General features: G+C 52.3%; 1 protein-coding gene across 2 annotated transcripts; it reads right to left on the bottom strand.

Moving 5' to 3' along the window:
• Positions 1-2,503: 2,503 nt before the first annotated feature.
• On the bottom strand, positions 2,504-16,915 carry HROB (homologous recombination factor with OB-fold). Of its 2 annotated transcripts, XM_068530684.1 has the most exons (10): positions 16,713-16,915; positions 15,669-15,719; positions 11,036-12,205; positions 9,717-9,800; positions 8,599-8,739; positions 7,891-7,999; positions 7,617-7,702; positions 7,114-7,239; positions 5,190-5,307; positions 2,504-3,222 (listed from the first exon to the last, which is right to left on the bottom strand). In XM_068530684.1, the coding sequence occupies exons 1-10, from the start codon at positions 16,713-16,715 to the stop codon at positions 3,131-3,133; spliced, it is 1,980 nt and encodes a 659-aa protein (XP_068386785.1). In that variant the 5' UTR covers positions 16,716-16,915; the 3' UTR covers positions 2,504-3,130. The 2 variants fall into 2 exon arrangements, 1 of the variants encoding a protein (XP_068386785.1); XR_011071933.1 differs by lacking the exons at positions 2,504-3,222; positions 7,617-7,702 and having other exon boundaries at positions 5,222-5,307.
• Positions 16,916-17,166: the final 251 nt, after the last annotated feature.

Below are 17,166 nucleotides of genomic sequence, written 5' to 3'. Positions count from 1 at the left end.
CTCTCAAAGTCCACCTCAAAGGTCACCTGCGGTGAGAGACACCTGCTCAGGTCTCCCACCCCTGCGGTTCCAGCCACTCCCCAATCCGTGCTCCTGGAGGATCTCACGTGTGCTTTGTCAAGCCCGTCCCCATGTACCGTGGACCACAGCCTGCTGCGCTGGATATGGGCTCCAGAGCAGGACCTGAATGGATTCAGTTGGGGTTCTGGTACCCAGCAGGGCCTGGCACACAGTAGATTTTGTCGTGGTGTCGAGGAGCCCTTGGCTTGTCGCGGGCCGGCCTCTTATGTGTAGCACGTTGACTGAGGGCCCCTGTTCTCCGCTGGAGCAGACACTCATCTGCCTGCCCAAGTGGGTGGCAGCAGCCTGGGCTGTTTCCAGCTCTGCCCTTACCCTGCTGTTCACCCACTCTGGCCCCAGCCTCTTGGTGGTATTCCAGGGTGCGGGATCCCAGAGGAGGAATGAGATCACGCCCAGCGAGGGCTTGGAGATCCTCAGAGAAAGGCGCCTCTATCCTCAGAGAATGGCACCCATTCGATGTTTTAATTGCCCCGCCAACAGCCCAGCTGAGCACCCACAGCTGGGTTCCCAGGGTTGGGAGCTGGCAAAGTGGGATGGGGCCAAGAGGGGCCTTCTCCCGAGGCTCTCAGTAGTCATGGTCAGCGGGGCCTGAGGCTGTTCTGACCTCCCCAGCCTCTCTGCAGCCTTCTTGTTACAGGCCTGAAGGTGCTCTGACTACAGATCAGTCCTCAGAGGTACCATATGTTCTGTCCCCTGTCCTTAGCCTTAACTTCCTGAGGGCAGAAAAACTATCCTCAGCATTAACTTCCTGAGGCCTTTACTTCAACCCACACATGAACCCACAGGGAGCCCAGTTTTACTGGCAGGAACAGTGCCAGGCAACTGGATACCCAGCCTGCCTTCTGGGAGCTCAGAGCCTGTGGGGGGATGAAGCACACAAGAAACCAGGGCATCTGTCAGGATTGCGAGCAGCAGAGACCAGAGCTCAAGGGGGCTGAGTGAGGATGGGCACCGCAGGCCAGGGGCACGGGTGGTTTAGGTGCAGGAAGACCAGCCGGCATAGATGGGCTCTGGCCCAGATCTAAGCTACAGAGGCAGAGCTGGGGAGTTAGCAGCACAGGGAAGAGAAAGAAGTGCGTGGTGTGCTCAGGTAGGAAGACCAAGTGAGGGTGTGAAAGGGCAGTGCTGGTGAATTAGCCCCTTCTTGTTCCTGGGCTTGGGCCACAAAAGCCTTCTAGAACAGAGCCCCACTGCCACCAGCAGCCAGCTGAACATGGAGTTCCTAAAGCACTTGCTCACTTCAGCTTTGAGACTGGGATCCGTGGAATCAGCTTTTCTTTGGAAAAAGGGAGACTAACACCTTCTCCCAGAGCCGTACCAAGCCCATTGGAGGCCCTGACTCACAGCTGCCTGGTGAAGGCTGAGGCAGAGGCAGGTGAGGCTGGCTGTCAAACTGGGGTCTTTAACCCACACCCCCTCAACCATGTGTTGAGAGAATCTTCCTTTCCTCCCTTCATTCCAGAAAGGAAAACAAGGTTGGTTGGCAACTTGGTATAATTAGACCTTTTACACCCCACCCATGACCCTTGTCCAATTCTTGCCTGAAAAGTGGTACAGAGAAGCTACAGTGGTGAAGAGTTGCTTGGCAACAAAATTAATAAAGTAGTAGTAGACTCTAACCCAAAGTATAAAATAAATATCCATGAGTCCACACGGATATAAATGGGTGGTTGAGCGAAAAATAAGGGAAAACAGACCAATCTCCCATGCAGAAGAATTCCAAATAATCCATGTAGATATTCTGCCCTTAAGAAGGTAGAACGTAACTCCTCATTCCTTGAGTGTGGGCAGCAGAGTGAATTCCTTCCAAAGGGTATCGTGCGTAAAGGGAGAAAAAGAGTAACTTGACAGTGGAGAAATCTGGCAAATCTGACAAACCCTACTTCAGCCAGGTGATCAATGTCAACACCAACCCTTGATATGATGTGATGAGAAAAGCACCTTACCTCTGAGGTCTTCCTCCCTCAAACACATAACCCCAGTCTAATCATGAAGGCACACCAGACAAATTCCCATAGAGGGACATCCGACAACATGCTGGACCTGCGCTCCTCGAAGCTGTCAAGGTCATTAAGAAACAAGGAAAGTTGGAGAAACTACCACAGCCAAGAAGAACCTAAAGGGACACAATGACTAAATGTAACGTGAGATCCTGGAAGAGAAAAAAGGACATCAGGGGAAAACTGAGTAATGTGAATAAAGTATGGAATTCAGTTAATAATAATGTATCAATACTGGTTCTTTAGTTGCAACAAATCTACCATACTAATGTAAGACGGCAGCAATAGGGGAGACTGGGTGTGGGGTATATGAGAACTCCCTGTAACGTCTTTGCAATAATTCTATAAATCTAAAACTGTCTGCAAGAAAAAGTTTATAGTAAAAAAAAAAGGAGAGAGAGAGAGAGAAAACGAGTGGCTTGGCTCTGCCCTGGCCAAGGTACCACCGGCAGGGCAGACAGAACAAGGAGCAGCGAGGCTGGAAACAAGGGAGGTGGGTGAAGCAGGCGGCTGCTTTATTTCAGAATAAGGCACCTCAGCCATACTCCTGCCCCCGCACCTGTGAGCCCTGGGCACAGGTGAGCTGGCCAGCTACAGGCCTCAAGAGACGAAGCAGAGGGAAGTCTGAGCGTTCCTTCCTTGTTCAGAGGGACAGGTCACCACTGCTGTGGTGTGGCTCCTCTTAGCTCCTCAGCTGTCCACGGACTAGGGAGTAAAGGGACCAGGCCCAGCATCCTCTAAATTCAAGCTGAGGTGGGAGAATGCACACCTTCCCTGTTGGAGGAGGAGAAGGAATATGCACCCGAGGGCCTGGAGGACAGTAGAGCTGGAGAGTTGATCCTGGGCAGAGTTCTGGTTGCCAAAGGAAGACCCAAAGTGACGGCACTGCAGAATCCGAGGGACGAGGGTGTTCTCAGGGTAAGTGTCCAGGGTGGGAGCAGCCAGAGAAGTCCCGGAACTTTGTTTTCCAATTGTGTTGGTCTTCCTCTCTCCCCGGGACGTGATCAGACACAACCAGAGCTTTGCCTGGGTGCTGAGAGGCTGCCGGCTCATGGGGGGTGCCCTGCCTTGGGGGAGTCCCAACTGCTGGTCCCACAGAAGAAGTCCTCAGGGAGCTCGCTCAGGAGTCCATCTAGGTCATCTGCAGCGGGGGGGTGGATAGAGAGGGCAGGGAGACTTAGTGATAATATTAGGGCTCCACGTGACTCAGAGCCAAAGCTCCCGCCCCTCGGGAGGGCTGTCAGGGAGGTGGCTCGCCCGGCCGCCAGCACCCACACTGATGGGCCTGAGGCCGGCCCGCCTTCCACCTCCCCTCTGCTCCCCACATACCCACACGCAACAAAAGGCAGAGGCAAAACGCCCGGGCCACTTTGCTAAGAAAGAGGCTCCCCCTGGGCCTTCATGGCTCCTCTTTCCATCCAGAGGTACAGTGCCTGAGCAGAAAGGCTTCAGAGGTCCCCTAGTGCAACCTTTGCATTGGACAGAGGGAGAAAGAAGGCCAGGAAAAGTCATTAGATGTGTTCAGAATCACACAGTTCATTAACCTGGTTTCTCAACGGCAGAGCGGGAGACATCATCGTCCCCTCCCCCAAAGTGCCTTGTGGGCAGAGGGGACAAAAGTATCTGTCCCTGACTACAGTTCTTGGATGGGGTGCTTCTGTCTGAGAACTTGGAAACAGAGCTGACCTCAGTAAGCCCTACTGCTACTCTGACTGTTAACAAGGGCAGCTAACGCGTACCGGGGGCACGCTGGGTGCCGGGCACAGGGCTGCACACGTTATACTCATCACTTCATTTCGGTCTCACAGGGCCCCTTTAGAGGGCATCTCGTGGTAGTTCGTGCTATAATCCCCACTTTACCTGAGAGAACAGGGTTTAAAGAGGTCAACAACTTCCCCAAGTAGCATCCCTTTGACACCAGAGCCATAGCTTCCAACTAGAAAACTCCCACTGAATGGACGGGATCAGGCAGCCCTAGAGTCAGTCAGGCTGGAAACTATACCTGCAGAGGCCAGCTCCCAGTCTGGCACAGAGCACTCAATAAACACTGCTGCTGGAAGGACAGAAGTCAGTTTGGGGACATTCAAATTTAATTGGGGTGACCAGCACTGTACTCAGGGAAGCAGGACTGGAATTTGATTATAACAAAAAAAGTTGCCCCTCACTAGCTACACTGTGACCGCCTGAAGAAACACTAGGTTAAATGAAGGGGAATGAGCCTAGGAAAATGGGAATCATAGTAGGAATCCGCATTTGTGTCTCCTAGCGCTGCCCGGCCACCACCAGCAGCTGCCGCCTGGCAGGTCTGTCCCTACAGTGGAGATATGACACCAACCACACATTCTACAGGCAACTCGCCTCACTCTTATACTATGACCACCAGCAACCTTCTGATGATGGTTCGGCTTGTCATCAAGCTGACTTACAAGGAGACAGCGCAAGATTCTAGAGAAGATTCCAGCATATAGGGTAGATACTTTTTCATACAATATAAATAAATGGGCTTTGTGGTTTATCCATTGGTCTACTGTGAATTTGGTTAACGTCGAGACACCTATCCATAATCCCACGAACTTTGGGGCCAAACAGGGTTGAATTTATGGAATCAAAGAGCTAAGGACCAGACCTGGACTGTGTTAGCTTCACCTGGGTAAGGCTCCCTCCTGAGGAACAAGTTGGCCCTCCCCTAAAAGGTCTGTATTTGGGCCTCTCAGGTCTGTATCCTGGTCCCACCCTAACCACATGGATGTCTGACCCCTCAGCACCACCTGGAGGGCCTTGGAGCTTAGTCACTATGGGGAAATCTGCCTCTGAGGTCTGGCCATCAGCCCACAGAAGACTCAAGGATGGTGCCAGTCTATCTCCCCCTGTGGCTAATAGCACATGGCCTGGAAGCTGGGGAGCTTCGGTTCACATTCTTTGTGTTAATTAGTTTGTGGCCTGCAGCCTCGCCAGAGAACACACCACATCTGATTTCTGTTAAGATTCTGTAAGGTCCAAAGATTCACAGGAGGAGGAACAAGATGCAGCCAGAACAATCTGGCTGAGCTATTCAAGAGGAAAGAGAAGGAGAACCTCTTTTGCTCCTGGGTGGGCTGACGGCCTTACCTGCTTCTGGGAGTTCTTTCTCAGGTGATGCCCCTGCCTCTGGGTTCTGTGCTATTCTGAGGCCTTTCCCAGGCTTCTCGGTCTCATGCTGGAGGCTTTCATGGAAGCTTCCTGGATCCTGGGGACAGAGGATCTGGTTACCAATACCTGTGCCCCTGAAATCCCTCTGGACAGTTCTGTGCAAACAACCTCAAAGGAATAGGTGGGGACTCAGGAAAGACAGGAGAGAGGAACGTGGCAGCGGCCAGTCACCCAGGCCCATGCTGTGGGGAGGGAGCTGAAACGCCAAACACCCCTAACAGCAGACAGTTAAAAAAATAAAACAGAAAACTTTTGGCTGATTTTCTTTTCTAATTCTGCTGGTATCTGATGTTTTAGGGAATCTCTATAACTGGAGCAGAGAGTGAAGACACCATTCAGAATTATGCTGAGGAGTTAGCCTGGAATTAAAAATGAGCTGTTAACAATCCCCAAACTAGCTAATATATGAACAGGTAATTAAAATTAGTAATTAAACCTGTTAACCATGGTTAGCCCTAGGGAATGGAAGTGGAGAAGGGTCAGTTTCACATTGCTTTATTCTGTACCATTTCAATTTTTTTTTTTTGGCCGCACCTCGCAGCGAGCGGGATCTTAGTTCCCTGACCAGGCATCAAACCCATGCCCCCTGCAGTGGAAGCACAGAGTCCTAACCACTGGACAACCAGGGAATTCCTGGGGTGACTTGAAATTTAAAAGGAAATCAAGATGGGACTTCTCTGGTGGCGCAGTGGTTAAGAATCCACCTGCCAATGCAGGGGACACAGGTTCGAGCCCCAGTCCGGGAAGATCCCACATGCCATGGAGCAAATAAGCCCGTGCGCCACAACTACTGAGCCTGCGAGCCACAACTACTGAGCCCACGCGCTGCAACTACTGAAGCCCGTGAGCCCTAGAGCCCGCGCTCCGCAACTAGAAGCCACTGCAATGAGAAGCCTGCGCACTGCAGTGAAGAGTAGCCCCCGCTCGCCGCAACTAGAGAAAGCCATGCGCAGCAACGAAGATCCAACGCAGCCAAAAAAATAATTAAAAAAAAAAAAAATGGAAATCAAGATGCTGTTTTTAGAAGTGGGGTGATATTGAGAGAATGAAGAAGGTTAGGGAGAAAGATGAGAAGCAGCAAGTTAGAACTAAACAGGTAACTTGACTAGATGTCATCGAGTCTAACCCACTCATTTTATAGACAAAGCAACAGCAAGGGAGGGGCCAGGACTTGCCCAAGGTCATGTTACAAATTTCCAGCAGAGCAGGGCCATAACCTAGGTCTCCTGACCCCCAGGCCAGGTCATGAGGACAACCCAGGATCCCAGGAAGGTGGGGGTGGCCACAGATGGGACACTGTGTGTCAAGTCAAGGCCGGGCCCTGCACCCTCACCCTGGAGTGGAGCTGCCTGGAACCCAGCCTCCCTTGGTTCCCAAAGGAGTTCTGGGCCGGCGCCCCCTCACCTAGCAGAGGTGGAAACCAGGAGGAAAGGTGCAGAGCAAGTGCTGGCTCACCTGACCATCTGTAGCTGTCTGTTCTCTGTACTGCCACCTGCAGCAAATCCAACCCTCAGTCACTCACTGAGGGCCCCACCCCGTCGTGGACCCTCAACTCGGTTAGTTCTCAAGTGACTCCCATGTTCTCCAACGTTCAGGTCTGCCATCAGACACTCAGGGATCCACCCAGAAGCCAGCTGCTCCTCTAGGTCCTGTTACTGTGCCATCTGGCAGGTGGCTGGACCAGGGACAGGAGGAGATGGCCCTGTCCCCAAAGGGCATCTTTTCACCTCAGGGCAACTGTCCACTTCACATCCCTGCTCCCCAGGATAGAGGAGGGGAAGAAATCAGAAGACCCAGGCGGAAAGCAGCTCTACCCATCCCCACTCCATCTTGCTCCTCTTACCTTGGGGAAGGGCTGAGACGGCTTGAGGAAGTTCCCATCCCCAGAATCTGGGCTATAAACGTGGACCAGGTTGTTGGGCGTCACGTTGAGGTAGTGATTTCGGAGTGAAGGAGAGAACACTCCGATCTGGAGTAGAGAAAGGGGGGGGAAGGTGTCCAATGTCCTGACAGAGCGCTAGGTGCTGCCGGACGGCCACCCAGTCCCGCCTGCCTCAGCCTTGCTAGCCTCTGCACCAGGGTCACAGAAATCACTCCTGCCGCAGCCCTGGTGCCAGAGTAGAACCGCGTACCCCGTCCTCGGCCCCTCACAGCACAACCCCCACCCCCATCTGCCCCCTGAAGGATGGCAGTCAGGCCTTTACTCGGCTCCAGTGAGCCAGGGTCTTGCACTAGGGCAGCCACTCTCTGCCTGGGCCCTGGGAGGGCAGGGAGCCAGAGGGACAACCAGGGGCTTTCTCCAGGGCGGGAGGCGGGAGAGCAGGTCCCCATCTGGAGCTCCCGTACCTGCTTTAGCAGCAGCACTGAGCCAGGCTTCAGCTCATTCTGGCGTGTCTCCAGCAGCAACCTGTGCACCGTGCCCTGCATCTCTCCTGCAAACACCACGCCACCCATCAGTATCAGGGTCAAGGGCAGCACAGCGACTGGTTTGGGCCCTGGCTGGGAAGGGGGTTGTAGACTGCCTCAATTTTCCTAGCTGCAAATGGAGAGGGTGGCTCCTCCTCACCTCCTGACCTCAATGCGGCCACTCGTCAGACACTCCCAGGACTTAACTCCTCACCCGTGGGGTCCTTGAAAACCGCACTGGCGTCCACTGTGCTCCGAGTCAGGGACTTGATCATCACTGCCATGTTGGGGACTTTGTTCCTGGGCAGCTGCTTCAGGGCTGCCTGGTTACAAGGAGAGGCATTTGCTGAGCCAGCCACGTCCCACCTGTAAGGTTCCCAAGTGTGCCAGGGCAACCCAGGGAGGGGGGCAGAGCACTGGTGTGGTGATGATCTTCCTTTTCAGGGGGCAAAGGGGCAGTTTAAAGGGCTCATCCCATCTCCCTCTGGCAGACCCGAAGCTGGTGGGCCTTCATTTGTCTGCCCTGCCTCCTTTCTTTTGTGTGTTTATGTGTATGTATTCATACAGAGCTCCACCACACAGGCCACAGGCAGGAATACGTCAGCACATGTACTAAGATGAGTCTGCACGTGACCTTTGACCTCTGGGGAGCCCTAGGGGTAGCAGTGTGTTTACCCTACCCCATTCAGGGCCCAGATGTGCAGACACATGCCCATAACCCACCTCCACCTATGCCAGATACTGTGAAAAGGCAGGTGAGTGGAAGATACAACCAAAGGGGCTTCATGTTGCCACTCAGAGACAGGCGTGGGGTAGCAGGGAGCAAACAAAGAGCCCCTTTCCTAAGGTGGAGCAGGGCAGGAGGTTGGTGAAAGGGATAAAAATGGTCTTCCCTTTGGGTCTCAGCACCCAGGACCCTTACCTTCCGCAGCACCATGATGATGCTGTAGGTACAGAGGAAACAGGTAGGGTCTCTCTCATCCAGGCCCAGAGCACATTTCATGGTCAGCCAGGGCCCTCGCCCAAAGTCCTCCTCCACCGATGCCTGGGAACTAGTAACAATCTGGCACAACAGAGCAGAAGGGGAGCCTGCATTAACAGGTCCGCTTTGCTAGAGGCCTTGACTGAGCTGGGATGGAGGGGTGGGAGAGGCAAGGGCGAACTCCCTGCAGCACGGTGGCCACACTCTCTCCCTTCATGTATCTCCAAGTTCAGAAAATGGTGTGTGAAACCTTGTGGTATATCACGTCTTTCACTGAGAAGCAATAGCAAGGGTACTCTTAACTCAGTTTATTTTAAATCAGGCCCTGACTTTAATTACATTAATGCAAAAGGCTATCTATGCTTGTCTCTTACAATGGACTTGCAAAGTCTTAGGGCTAGGGAGCCCCCACAAATATTTATAGTTTTCCAGGCAATTTTGAAACCAATTATATTTTATTTGGGATGCCTCTGGCTTTAACTATTCACCTTCTTATATTAAAAAATGCTTTGAATCCAGGTGAGTATTTATTGCTTTGGAGCTGAAATGGACTGGTGGATCTGCAGAGCTACAGCAAAGAGAAAACTTCTAGAGAGAATTAAAAGCAGAAGTGGGTCTGGGAGCGGAGCAGGTCAACCAGAATCCCAGGGAGGAGGGAGGCTGGGTCTCACCCACCAAGAGGGAACCCACCAGAGGCAAGATGAAGCCAGATCCTTCCCAGCTTGATTCCCAGAAACCTGAAAGGCAGGGTTCCTGAGATACAATTTCCTGACAGCTATTACACTCTCCTCCTCTGAGGGAAGATGGAGTTAGCTGGGCCTTTCTTTCTTATCTGGGAAAGAAGGCTGGACTCATGGTATCGGTTCACACCCCTCTGGCATCAGGATAGGCTTCACTTTATGCCAGGAAAATCGCCACCTCCCCAAATGCCCCGTGGTGTGTGACCCCAGGGAACAGGCCGAGCAGCACAGACTGATTCTCAGCTACTGAAACATGTAGGGATGTCCCTCACTCCTAAATGATCCCCAGGAAGTTAACATTTGCATGGAATTAGTTACCTCTGTCCGGAATTTAGCCCGAGCACCATGAGTCGGAGTCTGGGGCGTGGAAACCATGATGTCATCCAGATTTTTCCCACTGTGCTACAAGGGTAGAGAGGAGGAGAAGACGAGAGCAAGCTCAGCAGCTGTTATTTACAAGTACAGCTTCTTGTCTGGGTTACATAATGAGTTCAGGAAACTATCAGGGACAATTAACACATAGTACATCTCTCCTAACGAAGTCTCAGGAGCCTTGTTGGCAGCTCAAAAAAGATGTTTTGGGGATCGTTTTGGGAGTGTGAGGAAGCTAGAGCTGGCCCAGGAACAAACCCCAGGGCTTCCTGAAGGGGGCAATGACTTGAATAGAAAGGCCTGAGATGAGTAAAAGGGCAGCCTTCCCCAAACCCCTTCTCAGGGACCTCATCCTTCCCTACAGAGATCCATCCCAGGAGGAATGTACACGGTCTCCTTGGATTTCTCTTAAAGTGCCAGGGAAGAGCAAGTTAACAGGTAGGAATTGTTTCCAACACCCTTCAAATGTGAGGAAAGGGGGTAACCTATCACAACCAGACCAGATCCTCAGAGTCCAATTATCTGGGATCTGATCCAAGAGTAGTCTGATGGACCCTGTCTCTCCACTGCTGCCGAAAACTACACACACAGCTCAGCCCCAACTCCCCCACGTTGACCCCACACACCAGCTACCAGTGATTGTGTGGATCTCCCAGAGCATCTGTGCCTTTGCACACACTCTCCCGTCTTTCCACTGCTGAAATGTCCTCCAGGACACAGCCTTCCGACACACACCTCCGTAAACCTCCTACTCATCCCTCCAGAGCCCACGCAGCAAGCCCAAGGAGCCCAGCGTCTCCCCAGCACCCAGGGAATGACCTCTACTCTCCCTGTGCCTTTTATGTGTAATCATTTGTTTGTGTCTGCTTCTTCCACTCTCCTGGAAACTCCTTAGGACGGGAATTATTTCTATGTTAATCTCTGTATTCTCAGGTCCAAGCAAAGCGCCCAACACATACCAGTCCTTAGCAAATATAAGTGAATGAATCTTCCTGCCCTGGTGCTAGCAAACAGTAGATGCTCAACAAACGTATGGAAATTGTGACATTCTCAAGCCTTAAGCATCTGTCTCACATGTGGGTTTTCAAGCATTCAATTCTTCCCACTTCTTCTGACTTCCTCCACAGCTTTGGAAACGCTCCCTCTCTGCACTTCCTTCCTCCCCTTCCTGGGGGGCGTGAAGATCCTCTGGGACTCTGCTGCTCTCCTGGGCCCCCAGCAGCCTGGGGAGCTCCGGCTCTGGCCAGAGAGAAGCTGTCACTCACCTGGTGAGGCAGGAGCCCTGCTGGGCCGGGGAAGCGGCGCGTTTTGGTGCGGGTGGAGGTGCAGGTGGACTGCTGGGGTGTCCGGTTAGCAGCAGTGACCAGTCGCACCAGGTGGTTCGTGACGATGGGCATCTGCAGAGCGGCTTGAGGGACTGGGGAAGGACGGGGGCCCTTCAGGGTGCTGACAGGAGACTCGACAGAAGATGCTGGAGCTCGGGGCCGGAAGGGCCCCCGAGGAAATAATCCAGAGATAGTCCTTGAGGGAGTAGCACAGCTTGAGTTGGGAGTTCGTGGTGTAAGAAAATGAGGTTTGCCAGTTAAGCAGGCATTTGGAGACTGGAATGGCTGACCAGGGAAATGATTTTGAGGGCTGCTCTGAATGAGCCTGCCAGCAGCTTGGAGAGGCTGGGGTGCTTGAGGAGGGGGACCATCGGGAGAGACTTCCCAATGGGGTTGCTGACCGCGAACCACTGAGGCAGTTGGGACAGGAAGGTTACCTGTGGCACCAGGCCTCAAGCGGGACTGTGGAGTCCCACAGCGGACAACAGGATCCGGGGTCGCATCCCGGGCTGACGGGATACCAGTTATGTGGGTTGCAGGCATGGGCCCCTTTTGGCAAGGTCTGCTCAGATCAGCTGCCCGGGCCTTTTTAGCCAATGTTGAGTCCTCCCGCCACCAGGTGGGCAGGATTCCTGTGGCCTCACCGCTAACTCCAAGTTCCAGCTCCATGCCGGGGCCCTCCAGCTCCATGCTTGCCAGGACCTTATCAAATTCATCTTGTTCAGGCCCCTCAAAGCCACCAATCACCTGCTGTTTGCTCTTGAAGGTGAGCTGGGGGTGGGAGACTGAGGACTGGGGTCTTACTGGGGTCTCACTGAGCACTTCTGTCAGTGTCACTCTTCCCTGATTGCGAGTCCAGCTGCTGGACATTGAGACAGGCCTTAGGGGAGCTGCTCCTGTGGAAGGTGGACCCCCAACGGCCCTGGGCATGCCGGAGGTAGAAAGGCGGAGTCCCAGGGCTGGCAGGCCCGCAGCCTCTGAAGGAGCAGTGGGGCATGGCAGTAGCTGGGCCTCCTGTGGCCGGGAAGAGACAGGTCTCAGGCACCCAGCATTCACAGGCCATGAGCCAGCAAACTGGTTCTCTGCATTCTCCACAGCCGACAAGAAATCCTACAAAGAAGCACAGACAGCAGGTCTTGGCATCTGGAAATCAAGAAACACTCTGCTTTTACTGTTTCGGGCATGTGGTGTGTCTGTGTGTGCAGATACACACAAACAAGAAACCAAGGTGTGAAAGGCAGTGGTGGACTCTCTCACCACCTTTGACCTTGCCCAGGAGCCCACAACGAGGCTTCTACCAGACACATTCTAAGGCTAAGTCTTCAGGTAGCTTCTCTCTTTCTTCAGTCTCAGGTGGGGGGTGGGGAGGGATGGTGGTAGCAGTTGGGGGAGCAGTAGGAGAAGCAAAGGAACCAGGTCACCCAGGAGTCAAACAAATCATCCAAGGTCACACACCCATCTCAAGGAAATTAGCTTTGTGGTGTCGAGCCTGTGCACTAGGGCTCTACCCATCTGGTCCTGCTGCCTGTCCTCCACCCACTCCTCACCCCCACCACACACACACACACACGCACACATGCGCACACACACACACACACACACACACGCACACATGCGCACACACACGCACATGCACGCGCGCACGCACACACACACACACGCACACGCTTAGTCTTCAGTAAGCCAGAGAGTCCTTGGAGCCTGCAAAATAGACAGAAGTTAAATATAGCTTTTCAGGCAAGGTAAATTAAGTATGGATTCCGGTTGGGAAGCAAGGTGAGATTGACACCTTCAAGAGCAACAGACCTGTTCCGAAGGTGTCAGAAATGCTGATTTCACTGACAGGAAGGTCCCCTCCACCCCCACCCCCTGCTGCTGCACTGGACTGTCCAGGCTAGAGAAAGGATCTTTCTTGCTTCGTGTATTATCAGGAGAGTAGCATACTCTAACAGGACTACCTTAGGACTTAGTAATAATAGTATTATAATTACAGCAGCAATAAAATCCTGATGACCCTGGGAGCTGATGGAGCCCTTTTCCGCTGAAGCGCTGACTCTCAGACATGATGTCATCTGTCTTGGGAAGGGGGAAAGGGACTGGTCATGGAACAGAAACTTGAGCTGTCAGAGTCCTTCACTCTTAATTCCATTACTAGCCTAGCAGTCCTACCATGACCTGGTAAGACCCAGGAGGGTCATTTTTTTCAGCCCGTAATTACACATCTCCAAAGCTGAAAGACAAAGACAAGGACGCATACATATCTCCTTGACAAAGCTGGCAGTTTTGAGTTATTTGTAAAAACAAAAATCAAGTCCCTAAGTGATAACAAAACATCTAACATTTGAAAAACCTCACTGGGTGCCAGGTACCATGTAAACATTTTACCAGAATTCTCACCATGAGTTCTCATGATGACCCTATGAAGAGGTACTATTATTGTCCCTGTTTTATGGATACAGAAACAGAGGCTCAGAGAGGTTAAGTAACTTCACAGAACCAGGACTGGAACCCGTAAGTGCCTTTGTCACTATGTCTTGGGGCCTCAATGAATGAGACAAGCCAGAGATGGAATTTTAAGAGGTCTGAGGAAGGTCTGTTTTTCCCTTCAAACCTCGGGTTCCAAAAGCCTCAAAGGAAGGGAAGCGTGAGACTGTGGCTGCCAGAAGGGTCCCTGGTGCAGCATTCGCCATCTCACTAGGCACGAATTAGGCATCCGGACAAATTCTAAACGTTTTTTTTTTTTTTTTTTTTAACTTTATTTTAAAATTTTGGTTACAGTTTCATTTTTGTTTTCTTAACAAGTCTACTGTTTAATCTCTCAGGATTAAAAAACAATTATTAATCTTCTAAAGAACTGAACAACAAAGGAATGTCAAGGGAAGGGCACAACTGCCCCATTCTCTGGGGGTATAGTAGCTACTCCAGTCTAAACGTGATTTTTAAAGCAAATCACTGGGAGACAAAAAAGTAGGTTTGAATGGCTTGTTATTGATAAACTAGAGCAACTCTATTCTATAAATGTAGTTTAATAGTTTCCATGTACATTAGACTGGAGTAAGGAGGCCATCCTGGCTGTTGGTGTTGTATTCTTTCTTTTTTATTTATTTATTCATTTATTTATTTGGCTGCGTTCATTCTTCGTTGCTGCACACGGGCTTTCTCTGGTTGCATAGAGCAGGGGCTACTCTTCGTTGCAGTGCGCGGGCTTCTCACTGCAGTGGTTTCTCTTGTTTCAGAGCTCGGGCTTTAGGGCACGCGGGCTCAGTAGTTGTGGCTCGTGGGCTCCGGAGAGCAGGCTCAGTAGTTGTGGCGCACGGGCTTAGTCGCTCTGCAGCATGTGGGATCTTCCCGGACCAGGGATGGAACCCGTGTCCCCTGCATTCGCAGGAGGGTTCTTAACCACTGCACCACCAGGAAAGTCCCTGGTGCTGTATTCTTAAGCAATTTATCTTTTGGAGATTTACTCACTTAAATCCTGTTTCTTTCTGAAAAGGATTTGAGATAGCAATTTTGGGCCTCCTAGATGAAACTATATCTGTTAGATCTGAGTGGGAAGACAGCTGTGCAGATCACTAGTTCAGTGGTCTCTGGCTGCACCCAGAGACTAGAAATACCCCTGCCTGGGCCCATTCCCAGAAATTCTGATATAACTGGTGTGTGGCAGGGCCTCGGCAGAGGTGATTCTAACATGCCAGCTTCAGATCTAGTCTAACGTGTCATCTTCTGAGGAGAGAGGGGGAAGGGAAGAATGTTTGTGGCAGAAGAATGGCCATCATGGGATAGGAGAGAAAATGGAAGGCCACAGAACACAGTACTTTGCCCTGGCTCAGGTAGCCAGTTGGTGACCCCGGGCCTCCTGCTGTCCAGTAACTGTGCTGTCTCTGACTCTCCCTAAACTTTCTTCCCACATCAAGTACGTCATCGAGGGGCTTCCCTGGTGGCTCAGTGGTTAAGAATCCGCCTGCCAATGCAGGGGACATGGGTTCGAGCCTTGGTCCAGGAAGATCCCACATGCAGCAGAACAACTAAGCCCATGTGCCACAACTACTGAGCCTGCGCTCTAGAGCCCGCGAGCCACCACTACTGAGCCCGCGTGCCACATCTACTGCAGCCCGCACGCCTAGAGCCTGTGCTCCACAACAAAGAGAAGCAACCACAATGAGAAGCCCACACACCCCAACAAAGAGCAGCCCCCGCTCGCTGCAACTAGAGAAAGCCCGCCTGCAGCAACGAAGACCCAACGCAGCCAAAAAACAAATGAATAAATAAATAACTTTATATAAAAAAAAAAAAAAGTATGCCATCGTGAAGGTGAATCCAGTCATCCGCGTGACACAGCTTCCAGGCAAGGGCCCTTATAATTTAAAGGTATGACAATTAAGCAGCTCATCTTTCTGGTTTTTCATTTGTTTCTAAGACAGTTAAGTGGGTTGTTTACATTTCTCACCATTTCTCAGCCTCTCACAGACAAAAAAAGATATACATGTCAAGTAAAAGGAAACTTGGGTTCTGGGCCTGGGTGTTTACATCTTAAGACCTTCGCTGCCATCTCTGTTCACCAACACTTCCTTACCTCATCTTCAAACTCCTCTTCCACAGCAAACAGCTTCTGCAGACTGCACGCCTGAAAGGAAAACAAAGCAACTGAGGTTGGAGAAGAAATACCGTTTGCAAGTACATTCTGTCCTCACTCTGCTTTTTCCCAATTCTAACAAGACCATCAGGTTTACTGTTTTCTGTTTGTTTGTTTTTCTGCTAGTGTTGGGGGGAGGAATAAGGGATGAGGAGAGAAGAGATAGGATTTACTTAAAGACTTAGATGACTTAGAATCCTTTCTTGTAAAATAATTCACTCAGGTCCATTTGCATTAATCTTGTAATAAGAGGGAGGAAGCAAAGAGAAGACTGCCCACGGGAGCCTTCGTCATTCTTTAGACCCAGCACTGTGCACATGGGCCTAGGATTTTGCAACATCCCAAAGGTTTGGCGTTTGGAACCTTTGTCAAACATAAGGGACACTCCCATAAATCCTAGCATGCCCAGCCTAGTGGCCTTGATTCTGAAAGTCAAGCCAGTGGTTTTTATCTAATCCAACACCCAAAAGCTAGGGTCCCAGGAGGGTGGGATGCCTCCCAGTCCACAGTTCAGTTCCTTCTTTCTGGGCAGCAGGGCTGCTGTGGCCAACATTACAAGTGTGTCACTCCTAGAGTCAAGAGCTGTGCCTAACCCCAGACGCCAGAGCAGCAAGAGCTGTAGTTCGGGAGACCTATCCCGGAACGTCAAGGATCAGACTGGAAGGGTTAGGGGGAGAGGGAGGGCCCAAGAGGCGTGACGTTTGAGCACACCGGGAAAGATGAACAGGAGTCCTCCAAGATGAAATGGAAGGCAAGAGGCGGGAAACTGAGGCCCAGAGGGAGGTGAGTGGAGAGACCTTCCCTGCGGGTCCGGGAGTGTCCATGTCGAGCCCTGACTAGGGCCCAGGCCTCCCGATCCCACCGAACTCTCCCCTAAACCCTAACCCGGCCCTGCAGCTCGCACGGGGAAGGGGCTGGAACCCGGAAGGCAGGTCCTTGCGGCCTGGGGACCGGGCGGTCGGGTGGTCCCAGGCAGGGCATTACCATGGCGACGGCCGGTAGTCTCCGGCCGCGGCTTGGCCGGGCAGACCCCGACTCTAGGGGTCACCGGGGCCTCGGCCTTGGCCCAGGTGGCAGGGTCAGAGTCCGGGCGACAGAGTCTCTGGGGCGAGCTCGGAGAGAGGCGTCTTTGCAACCCAGGTGGCGACCGAAGGTGGGTGGTCGGGAAGCTGCGGGCTGGCGTCCTAGGCCGCTTTCGAAGCCGCCGCCACTCAGCGTCTCCTCCCTCTTAAAGGGGCGGGCCTATTTCTATCCCGCCGACACAAAGGCCCTTCACCGCAGTCTTCCGCCCCGGCCTTAAAGGGAAACGGATGGGCTCTCGGTCGCCCCCCAGCGGCCCCTAGGGCCCAACCCGCTTGTTCAATGCGCGCTCAGGTGAGAGCAAGGCTGGGAATTTGGGGCCCCTTGCATCCCATCCTGCCCACCCTCCTCTCTTGTG

Source organism: Eschrichtius robustus, chromosome 20, assembly GCF_028021215.1.
Source record: "Eschrichtius robustus isolate mEscRob2 chromosome 20, mEscRob2.pri, whole genome shotgun sequence".
Taxonomy (NCBI): domain Eukaryota; kingdom Metazoa; phylum Chordata; class Mammalia; order Artiodactyla; family Eschrichtiidae; genus Eschrichtius; species Eschrichtius robustus.
This window is presented reverse-complemented; position numbering and strand designations above follow the sequence as displayed.

What these genes read in the sequence shown, in the direction of transcription:
- HROB (XM_068530684.1), bottom strand. An exon ending in CGTCTCAGCCCTTCCCCAAG is followed by an intron (nt 5,308 to 7,113) that starts GTAAGAGGAGCA and finishes CTCTGTCCCCAG; the next exon opens with GATCCAGGAAGCTTCCATGA. An exon ending in GAAAGAACTCCCAGAAGCAG is followed by an intron (nt 3,223 to 5,189) that starts GTAAGGCCGTCA and finishes CCCCCGCTGCAG; the next exon opens with ATGACCTAGATGGACTCCTG.